At 37.0% G+C, this 11329-nt stretch overlaps 1 protein-coding gene across 3 annotated transcripts in view; it reads right to left on the reverse strand.

The window, feature by feature from the left end:
- The window catches only part of NEGR1 (neuronal growth regulator 1), an 808029-nt gene that overhangs the window by 108195 nt on the left and 688505 nt on the right, over positions 1 to 11329 (reverse strand). Inside the window, exon 7 of one of the 3 annotated variants that reach the window (XM_034653699.1) lies at positions 554 to 732. The exons of the other annotated variants lie outside the window; for them this stretch is intronic. Coding sequence (XP_034509590.1) covers positions 617 to 732 — 116 coding nt within the window. The 3' untranslated portion in view covers positions 554 to 616. Of the gene's footprint in view, positions 1 to 553; positions 733 to 11329 lie in introns of those variants that run through there. 3 annotated transcript variants of the gene reach the window in all.

Genomic DNA, 11329 nt, shown 5'->3' on the forward strand with positions numbered 1-11329 from the left:
GCTAAATTCCTATATAACAAGATAAAGGTTGTTTCTAATATCAATAGCTTTTATCTCAATTTCATGTCACCCAGAAATGCTCACAGTTAAAAGCAACACTTAAAAACACACTTATAGCAATGGGCTATCTTTTCAGACTGAGTGTTTGTAGTTGAATTAGGGACAATCCGAAAATAAAACACAACTGAAATAAGTCCTTTGATTTGACAGTTCCAGGAGACCAAAATCTCCCACTATCATATTCCAAGAGTGGAAGTATAGGTTTTCCCTCAACTATTCTCTTCAGAAGCAATAAATGCTGTCCTGTTTCATAATGATTTTCTAACAATGAAATACCAACCAAAGTATATAGCTTTTTAATAGTTGCTCAGAAAATCTCATAAACTCTCTACAGCTCTGTTTGTAAAGATATTGCAGCTAATCACCTTGCAACTATTACACAACGTGACACAGAGTTAGTGCATAAGCCCTGCAGAATGAAGTCAAAGATACTGGTCTCAAATCAGGGTCAGATCACAAAATCCAAAGGGAGGACAAATCACAGATAGACGAGGACAAGTAACAGACATTAGAGTGGTACCGCAAGCATGCGGCCCATATTCAAATCGGTTTATTTCTATGACAATGCAGAGGTCTTGTTTAATGGAGAAAGTACCCAAACATACTTTGCGAATGTATGTGGATACTGACCTGGACTTGTGACAGGACTAGAGGTAGTAGGCTCAATAATTTCTACAAAAAGGGAAAAGGAAAGAAAAGAAAACATTTTGTGTATTAATCATACATAAAAGACAAACACTCATGAGACAATCAACAGTCATGCAACATATACACAGGTGATCTTTTATTTGAAGCCTTCCCTGACCATGGAAACCACTGAACAGAATCCAATCTCTGAGGCTTACACAACACCCCATCACTGTCTTTGATATTAAGTCATCTTTCACTCTGAGCCAACATGTCGGAGTCCTTTCCACATTCTGGTCTACAGCATCAAGTTAGGCTGTGGGAAGGTTAAGGACCAGCCTTAGAGTCCTTGAGCAAGTTTTCAAGGCTTCCTTCTAGAAAAATACTAAAACCCGCACATAAAATGAGTTCTTCTAAGAAAGCTGATTCCAGTTCCTATAAACTCATTTGACCAATCGTTGTTTCTTAATATGTATTAAAAATAAAAAACATGGGTAAAATTAATATATCTCAAAGTGCCTTTTTGAAGATAAATTTCCTATTTTACAAGTATGCCTACAGAATATGGCCATTTAAGGACCAATTATGTCTGCCTTTATATCTCTTTGTAAAAAGTAAACACACACATACACACATACCACACATATACACAAACATGTACATGTACACATTTTGAATTACCTGCAATATATTTGCATATCTACAAGACACTGCTGGCTACAGTGTAAGCATAATTAAATGGTAACTATATCATTGGTGTAGCAACATAATTTTCCAGCAAGTATCTAATAAATAATAATCTCTATGGCATTTTAAATAATGTATGTACTCTTAAGATTTCCTTTTAGCTTATCTTTTAATAGGATTATTTCTTTTTAAGTATTAAATAGTGGTGATCATAAAAATAATAATAATACAAAAATTAAATACCATCATTGGCAATCCTGAAGTATATGAATAATTTTCAGGATGGAAGAATGCAAATATCAGGAAAACATGGCATTTTGAGAAACTCTAATAACACAGCGGTCTGAGAGACTTATTTCAGTACTAATCACACACAGGTAACCTACTCCTTTTATCCTAATAAGCATGTCCTGTAATAGTAGGAAAAAAATCCAGATTCTTATAAACAAGCACAGTGAGTGCGGCTGTGAGAGGTAAAAACAGAGACCTTCATACAGAATATCTCTGAGCAAGAATTCCTACCTTGTTCAGCTATGTTTCCAAAACCTTCCAGAGATTTTATAGGTCCAAAAACTTTTTTTTTATTTTATTTTTAATGTGCTAACCTCACTGGGGCTCTTGCTGTCTTTCACTGATTCTTCCACAGATAAGGCTATGGCAATTTTCAATTCCATTTAATAGTGAACTCACTAACCATCTAGCTCAGCTACTGGTTTAAATAATAAAACCATAGAGTTATGAAATGGAACCTCCAAAAAACATTTTTGGTGGTCTATTATTTGGGGGACTAAAGACTGTGTGTGTCTTAGTCTGCAGGGCTGATTTCCTGGGCCCTTTCCAGAGTGTTCTGAGCTAATGGACCAGGCAAGTTGTTTAGGACAGCTGACGAGGATTATGGCTTAGGTTACAAAAGATTTGGGATGGGCGAATGTTACTTTTGAAGAGAGATGTTCTCAAGTGGTCAAATAATTACTCAGGTAACAAGCGACAGTTGAAAATTCAAAAGTCCAGTCATCCTCCTGGCAGTGTGGTTTGGTGTTTCTGAGAAGTGGAAACTTTCCACAAGAACTGTGCATGAGATTTACTTAAAAATGTGGAAATTTTCCTGTTTCCTTCTCTAAGGAAAGTTATAAGTATATTCACCATTAACATTTCAATTCTTTCTATGTGCTACGCAATATTCTAGGTACTGGGATTATAACACTTAATAAAAACCATTAGAAATGCCTGGTCTCAGGAAGCCTATGGATTATATAATATAGGGCTTTAAAATATTAGAGCATTCAATCCTGTCAAAATGCCATTATTTCTAGAAAATTAAAATTTGAAGTAAAAATCATAGAGAAACACTGCTCTAATTTAAAAATGATTCTTTGGTTAGGCTGGTATAAACCCTCAAACATTTTATGCTATTGTGCTTTTAAATTACAAAAAAAAAACCCTCCTTCAAAAATAATGAAAATTTATGTTCAACTTAATTTAATTCTATATAGCAAATCTCATTAATATACATCAGGAGTGTATACCCGAATGAAAGGATTTTATAATTCAAAAGAGAAATGAAAGCATAAAGTGGCTTGTGTGGTAGAAGTTCAGTCAGAATGTGTATTCACAGGAGAACTAAATTCAGTAGGACAGTGAACAGAGTTTTCTATGTTCAGTAATTTGGACAACTGAACATCCATTTCTTCAACTGTTTGGCTTCCATTGTTTTGAATTTCTAATGTTGATTTCGGAGTTCATTGAAAAGGATGGCATGCATATAACTACAACTTCATCTCAATGTAAGGATGGTAGAAACACACAGCCATCCTATTGAACCAAGCTCTTCATTGTGCTTGCTTATGTAGAGCTAAATTACTTGTGTAAAGCCACATTGTGTCCTAGAGAGGGTTTTTAAAAGAATACAGGAATTTAGTGCATGACATATTATGCTGCGTGCAGATCTACTCCATAATTTAGTTTAGTTTCATAGTCAATACATCATTTAATTTCAGAGTCTATACAAGATACTTTCCCCACGTAGGCCATGATATAGGAGAAGCCCTAGTGAGGTCATTTTATGTAAAACAAGAATCAAGACCAGAGAAGTTGACTGAGTTGGAGATTCCTGTTACAAAAAACAAGAAGTCACACATAGGGCCAGATGGGTAGGAAGCAGGAAAAGCGGAGGAAGTGAGGTCAAAGCACCAAGGTTGGGACAAGCTGGTGCTGACAGCTGAAGATAGCGAGAGTCAGCTAGATGTCTTGATGTGAGGCTGTTTGGGAGGTTATAAAGGAGTCTGATAAAACTGGGATTACATCTCAAACCTGCCGTTATTCGGCTGCATGACGGTGAGCATGCTAATGAATCTCTCCTACCCCCCAGTGTCCTCATTTATTGAAGTTAGATAATAGCTCCTACTTCGTAGGGTTGTTGGCAGGATTAAAGATCCTTTATATAGACCACCAAGTGAGAGTGAGTAGCAGCAGTAGTTTCTGTTATTACTTATAGAAGTGAATGGAAAAATTAGTATCTGAATCACTGAAGAGAAAATTAAGTAGAGTGTTGGGACTTGAAGAGGTTTAACTTCACTAAGTAGAAGCAAAGATGGAGATTATCATGAGTAGTTGACATGTGTGAATAACAAAATTCCACCTAGAATGTGGACACTGATTTTTTTTTTTTTTCCAATGCAAAAGGTTAATAGGTCATGCTTTGGGGGTAATTATTTGGGAGTCATACTGGCTCTTAGAAGGTAACTATAGAATCCAAAGTATTTTTAATAGTTCTGGTTTAAGCAAGAGTAGAAATTTATAGATACTACAGTTTTGGTGAGGGATGAACACACTTTAATTTCAAAATGGGGCCAAATTATAGGCATACAGTATTAACATATTCAGAGGTATTTAAAAATACACGTTTCTTCCTTATATCTTTAAACAAATTAGAATGACCCCATTAACTCAATATAGCCAGGTTCTTTTTCTATAAAATAATGGTATTTTATTACTTAAAAATACAGTTTGGGTAACAGTTGAAACTTACTAGAGCCAATAAATCTGCTATAGATTTGTCTTATACGCTTCAGATACTGATTTAATCTTTCAGGAATGACTTTGTGAACAGTTGCTATAATAACAATAATTATTATTATCATATTATCGTATCAATTACAATTGCTGACATTTATTGAACTCTTGCTATGTGCCAGGCATAGTTACATGTACTAACTTATTTTCTTCTCCCCAAAACTCCATGAGGTGCGTACTATTATTAATTCCCCTTTACAGGTGAGATAATGAAGTACAGAGAGGTTAACTATTTTGTTCATAACCACACAGCTAACAAGGAGTAGAAATGGGAAAGACCTTGTGCTAGGATGTCTTAGCATTCCATTTTCTTACCTTCCAGAAGAAATAGCCTGTTCACTTCCACTATTTCTGTAATTACTTAAATAGGACACTCCTATGTGAGGGATCTTACAACTCTTTACTACCACTAGCTTTCCCAATAATAGGGTCTTTCTATTAGAGGCAGCTAATAAGTGAACAGCTTCTGTCACCAAAAATGGAAGAGAGGCAAATTCAATGTTAATTCCTGGAGGCTTCTATAATATAGGGCTTTGCATGGGAAAAAAAAAAACAGTTTATAACTCATGATTTTCCAATCTTGTTCTCATATTTCAGACCAATATCAAAGATAGTTGTTTGCTTCTGTATAAGCCTTGATGCCATAGAGGAACGGTTCTCCAAATAGCTCAGAGGACATTATCATAAGTGGATTACACAATCAAATAAGAATCTTGAACTTGTAAACTCCCACTCTGTTAACACAGTGGTTTGACCACATACTGCTTAACTTTAAGAACGCTGGTTGTTTTTATATGGATCAGACTTGAGCTGTGGTTCCATTGCATTAGTAATCAACTTGTAAGCAGGGAAATTTTCCTTAGGAGGTGCCACGTGGGCTCCCCTGATGAACAACAGTAAAAGTTCTCAGTGAGACTTTCTTATGTGTCTCATTCTGTGGAGAATCAGAGTGAGCGCTCCAGGGTTAATGGTAGAATATATCATTGTGGGCAATTGTATTACTGTAGGGAATAGCCTCGGCAAAGAGATGGTTTTAATTGTACATAAAACAGAGGTGAAGGGAAGTTCACCAAGACAGACATTTTCAACAGTTGTGTGAAAAAATGAGGTGTCGTGTAAAACAAGATTTTACTTTGTTAGTAAATGTGACTTTGGCTAGGACAGGAAGAAATGCTATTAAAACCAGGTACTGAGGAAAAAGTGTATATTATAAGAAGGAGCCATTTGTAACAACCCTTTCTATAGACCTCATTAATTATTGTTTTATAACTCCACACACATAATATGTTGTTAGAATTGTTAAGTATCAAACCCCTTCATTTCTATGTATTTTGGAAGTTCATATTTGGTTTCTGGATTATTTTATCTGTACGTTATTACACTGCCGTGACATGTGTGAGTTATCTTTTGGACTGTCGAGAGATAACACGATTGTGTGTTGAGACACGGCAGAAATTAATCCTTCTGGTTGCCATGGTTTCCTCTGAAAGCTCGGATTCCCAATCATTGTGGAGTGGAAGCAATGTCATTTTCACGGTAGAATGAAGAAGATGTGGCCCTGGAATGACCAAGGTTAGGGATGATGGAAGCCACAGAAGACAGACTGTGAGCTAGATTGGACACAAAAGGCAAAAAAGGTGACCTTTTCCTTTTGCCTTTATGGGGGAGGCCCATAAAGTGTGTGTCAGGCTGTGAGGGCACTGGAATAGCAGAGACTTTGTGCAGAGAGGACAATGTAGGCATCACACTTTTGCCTCCAGAGAAGAAACGCATGATCTGTGAACATTCATGGGGTTGCAGCTGACATCAGTGACCACAGGGTATTATTGTCTAATATAGACAGCACTATCTGAGCAGTCAGAAACCTTAGGTTTTACTCCATCTGCCAACCCTACATGTATGACTCTAACCCAAGTTCTGGATTTCATTTTTCTAGCATATAATTAAGAAGTTATAATGATTTGCCCACATATTTCACTGGATTATTTTTATTTCCATCACTTGGTTGTTGTTAAAAAGATGGTTTAGCACAATGATCAATGACAGAGGTTCTGAGGAAACCTACCTAGGACCAAATCCTGGGTGCAATACTTAGAAGCCACTCACCCTCTCTGTTTGTGCATTTAATACACAGGAGAGAGTGATGATATCTACCAGTCCACATTGTAGTGAGGGCAGAGATAAATCACTTCACACACTAACTGCCTGGCAAATAAATAAATGCGGCTCTATAAAAGTTAACTTACTTTTTAATTGAAATTATGATAAATGACCTTTAAAACCATTACAGCACTCTCAACACTTCGTGTTATTATAAGAGACTATCGTATAATTCAACCTTAAAAGTAAAATATGTTCCTCTTAAGAAAATCCATTTCCATTAATGGAAAAGTTGCAACAGTATTTCCAAATGTTTACAGGGAGAACTACATGTTAACGTTAGCTGCACTCAATGACCAAAAATTCACTGTAACTTTACAAGTGCACAGAATTATTCTGCATTTATTTTGGAGAAGAAGCTGTGTGCCTAGTGAAAGGAATATCCTATGTGGAGTTACTGTTTGCAAATGTTTGAGTGTGTGTATGTGAGACATGATAGGATAAAGGAGGATTCACAGAGGCATAAAAATTAGAGGGTTGACGTATCTCTATATGTTTGTGTATCTCCAGGATCTATGTGAACACAAAGCCCATTCAAAACTAAAAAAAAAAAAAATGGGGTGCCTGAGTGGCTCAGTCATTAAGCATCTGCCTTTGGCTCAGGTCATGATCCCAGGGTCCTGGGATCGAGCCCTGCATCAGGCTCCCTGCCTAGTGTGAAGCCCGCTTCTCCCTCTCCCACTCCCCCTGCTTGTGCTCCCTCTCTCACTGTCTCTCTCTCTGTCAAATAAATAAAATCTTTAAAAAAAAAAAAACACCTAAAAAAAGATGCATGTCTGTTTTCCTGGTAAATAGCCCAAGGCAGTATCAATGTTGCTATATAGATCTGCTTTGACTTACGATGGGGGTATGTCCTGATACATACCGAGAAAGTAAGAAAAATGCATTGAATGCCCCTAACTTACAAAACATCAAAGCTTAGCCTAGCCTACTCTACGAAAACATGCAAAGAACACCTACATTAGCCCACAGTTGGGCAACTCATCTAACACAAAGCCTATTTTATAATCAAGCATTGAATATCTCATGTAATTTATTGAATACTGTCTGAAAGTGAAAACAGAATGGCTGCATAGGTACAGAATGCTTGTAAGTTTATCGGTGTTCACACTTGTGATCCCATGGCTGACTGTAAGCTGCGGCTCATGCCACTGACCAGCATCCTAACCTGGGAAGAGATCAAAATTTAAAATTCGAAGTAAGGTTTCTACTGCATGCACATTGCTTTTGCACCATCAGAAAGGAAAAAAAAATCATTAAATTGAACCATCAAAAGTTAGAGATGTCTGTACTTAACTTTGTCAAAACTAGCTCTTTGACTATCAGTCCACCCACAGCCAGCTCTGAGTGAGGAAAATGTTTTCTGTATTTAAAAAAGGAACATTAATAACAAATAGTGCATTCATATGCTTGATAATATTAATAAAATAACTTTCTAGACTAATAGTCACAGTTCCTCCAAAATAGCTCTCTACTGGATGAGATTTTGAGAGAATAATTTTGGAAGAATTTTGGTCCATGCTATGGATTACCATGGATTGAGATGTCTGTCCCAGACTTCTTCGGCATGAACTACCAGCTTTCAGTAAATATAACGTTGACTCAGAAGGCCATTGCAGAATGTTGGGTTTTAGTGAATATTTCATATGGCACTCTGATGCCAAAGACTGTGTGACTTTCATCATTATATGGATAATCTCCGGAAACGATCTGATGAGAGTGCGATGTTATTTCTGAAACATGCTTCCCAGAATCACAGAATAATAAATGTCTCAGCTTTCAGCAGACATACTTGGTTTCCTCTCATACAAATTAGAATGAAAATCAAAGTAAAGGGAATGTAGTTAAGGATACAACAAGGATCCAAAAGAGGACTATTAACCACTGGCGTATTTATAAACCACTGATATATTTATAGAAGTCCATAGTACTGATGTCATACAATGACATGCAGGGCCTAGGCACCTAGTAATTAACAGCTGAACTGTTAATTGTCTTAAACCTACAAAATCTTGATGACTTCCAAGACTGAATTGCAACCTGTGAGCACTTTCCAATTCTTCCCCACATATGACTGTACAGAGGAATGGCTTCTCCTGATTGCCTCCAGATTTTTTTGGCACAGGGATCTTCAAGTAGTTGGCAAATGACCAGATACTTTGAGATACCTATTTTGCTGCATTAGCATATTACTCATCAGTTTGAATTGTTAAATCTAAAAGGGAGTTTGATGAATTCAAATTGACACTGTTACTAAGATCTAGCCACGTGAGGTATGTCTTTCATATTGTTGACGTCATACAGAAATGGATTTAAATGTCTGCCATATATTAATTTCAAGATCTTTTACAAGTTAACAATTATAGATAAGATGGGTTTTTCAAGAGGAAGAACCAAGATGAGATGCCTTGCATAGTGACTGGCAGATAGGAGGAAGATAACAATTTTGTATCCTTTCTCCCTGATCAAGATCTAACATTTCCATGGAAGAAATCGTTTAATCTCTAGCTATTCATAAGCCTTATTTAGTCAATATATTCATAAACAACTGAGGAATATAAAAAATAATCCCTGAAAACTAGTTATAAAAAGGCTGCTTGAGGCTAAGTATTGGCTCCACTGAAGATATGTTAAATGAGCCCACCTGTTGCCAGCAAGACATGGCCTACAATGACAAACTCTTTTATAAAGAAGGATGCTATGGGATATCCATTACAGGCACTGAAGTAAGTTACAGTCACCTGTGGCTTCTTTGAGTCAGGTGATAAGGACAAGTTTGACATGGAATAGCAGGATCAGAATAGGTTGGCAGAATATGTGTTACAATAGCACACCAATGCTCTATTTGAAACCATGTGGCAATGATACAACTTTCTGGGGGTACCAGTGCTAGCAGAAAACCAGGCTTGCCAAGGAGTAGTTCAGGTAAAATACCAAAGTCCAAGGGCAAAGCCTTGAGAGGTGACCACAGAGTCTGTCCTAGAGAAGTGCTACCCGATCGTTGCCACACTGACACATCAGATTCTTTGGGGGTTATTAATTTCCTTTCAACACACCTTTTGAATGCATTCTGTTTTCTTGACATTATGCAAGGTGTACTGATACAGTGGTGAATAAGATGAATTCTCTTCTCTGTAAATATATTGTAAGACAGATTGGCAATATCCGGGGATGTACTGTATGGTGACTAACATAATATAATAAAAAATCATTAAAAAAAGACAGATTGGCAATAAATAAAAACAAAATAATTACATAAGTTACACTATAGTAAGAACCACCGATAAATACAGGGTACTTTAGGAGTCTATAGCAAGGGAATCTATCATGTAACTAAGACACACTGTTAGGGAAAAAGTCTCTGAGCTCTAACATACTAAACTTTAGTTTCCATATTTGAATTATGTGCTTTGTCCAAGCTGGTGACAGAAAGCAACAGAAGGGAATGTCATATGGGTTCATTGTTAGCATGAGCCTGACAATAACAAATTTAGCTACAGCATAGCCTACACGGAGCAATGTTCTTCAGAATACGAGATGTCAAGAGGGTATGATATGATGTGCTCTCTCAATGGCAAGGTAATAAGGTAAATGATTCTAGTTGGAAGCAGAGGGTGTTACAGCCTGAAGACATCTTAGAGGTCATTCTGATAACACTAGTTCATCTAAGAGATGAGGAAAATGAGGACCAGACAGACACATTAATGTCTGTACAGCCAGTAAATTACAGAGATGGAATTAGAAACCCATTCCTTCCACTCCCAACCCAGTGTCAAAGAAGAAGAGAGAAATCTGCAATGCTCTACCCAACATTAGTTAAAAGTGGCAAATCAAAGAGAGCCAAATCTTCTTAGTAATGCCCCAGGGTATGTGTTATCATAATTTCATTCCTGTCATGACAACTGGCCTTCATAACAACAACCTAAGGCAAGGAGAGCAAGTGACTGAAGATCAAGGACTCCACAGCACTTTACTTGGTGTCAAAGTCTGACCTGATGAATTCTGGAGCACATCCACATTTGGAAAATTTTTTGACTTTGTCTTAAATCAACTTAAAGTGCAAATGTGTATATATGCATATAACAGAGTGTAAGGTGTCAGGTGAGTATGTGTGTGTATGCACATATATACAGATATGTATATATGGATGTGTTCCTGTGTGTTATATGATATGAACATATGTGATATGATCAACATTTTTTCCTTTTCTAGGCAGAATATAAACATCACAAAGGCTGGAGCTTTACCATTTTGCTAACATATTCTCAATGCCTAGAGTACTACTTGGCATGCAGTACATCCTCAATAAATGCTTCCTAAATGAATGAAAGGATATGTGTACAACTGCATATGTGTGGGTACCTCTGCTCACATGTGACATTTATACTAGGTACATGTTATGCACATGTGACAACCCCATAAAATCTACTGGAACAGGAGGATTTGTGAAGAGTAGTGACTCACGGACTCCAAACAAACATCTTAAGGTTTCACTTTAAATATGCCCTCAAGATGAGAGGAGTTCTGGGTGCCTGGGTGGCACAGTTGGTTGGGTGTCTGCCTTTGGCTTAGGTCATGATCTCAGGGTCCTGAGATCGAGTCCCACATCAGGCTCCCTGCTCTGTGGGGAACCTGCTTCTCCCTCTACCCTTCCCCCCTGCTCGTGATCTCTCTCACACACTCTCTCTCTCAAATAAATAAATAAATAAATAAATAAATAAAA

This window comes from Ailuropoda melanoleuca, chromosome 2 (assembly GCF_002007445.2).
Source record: "Ailuropoda melanoleuca isolate Jingjing chromosome 2, ASM200744v2, whole genome shotgun sequence".
Taxonomy (NCBI): domain Eukaryota; kingdom Metazoa; phylum Chordata; class Mammalia; order Carnivora; family Ursidae; genus Ailuropoda; species Ailuropoda melanoleuca.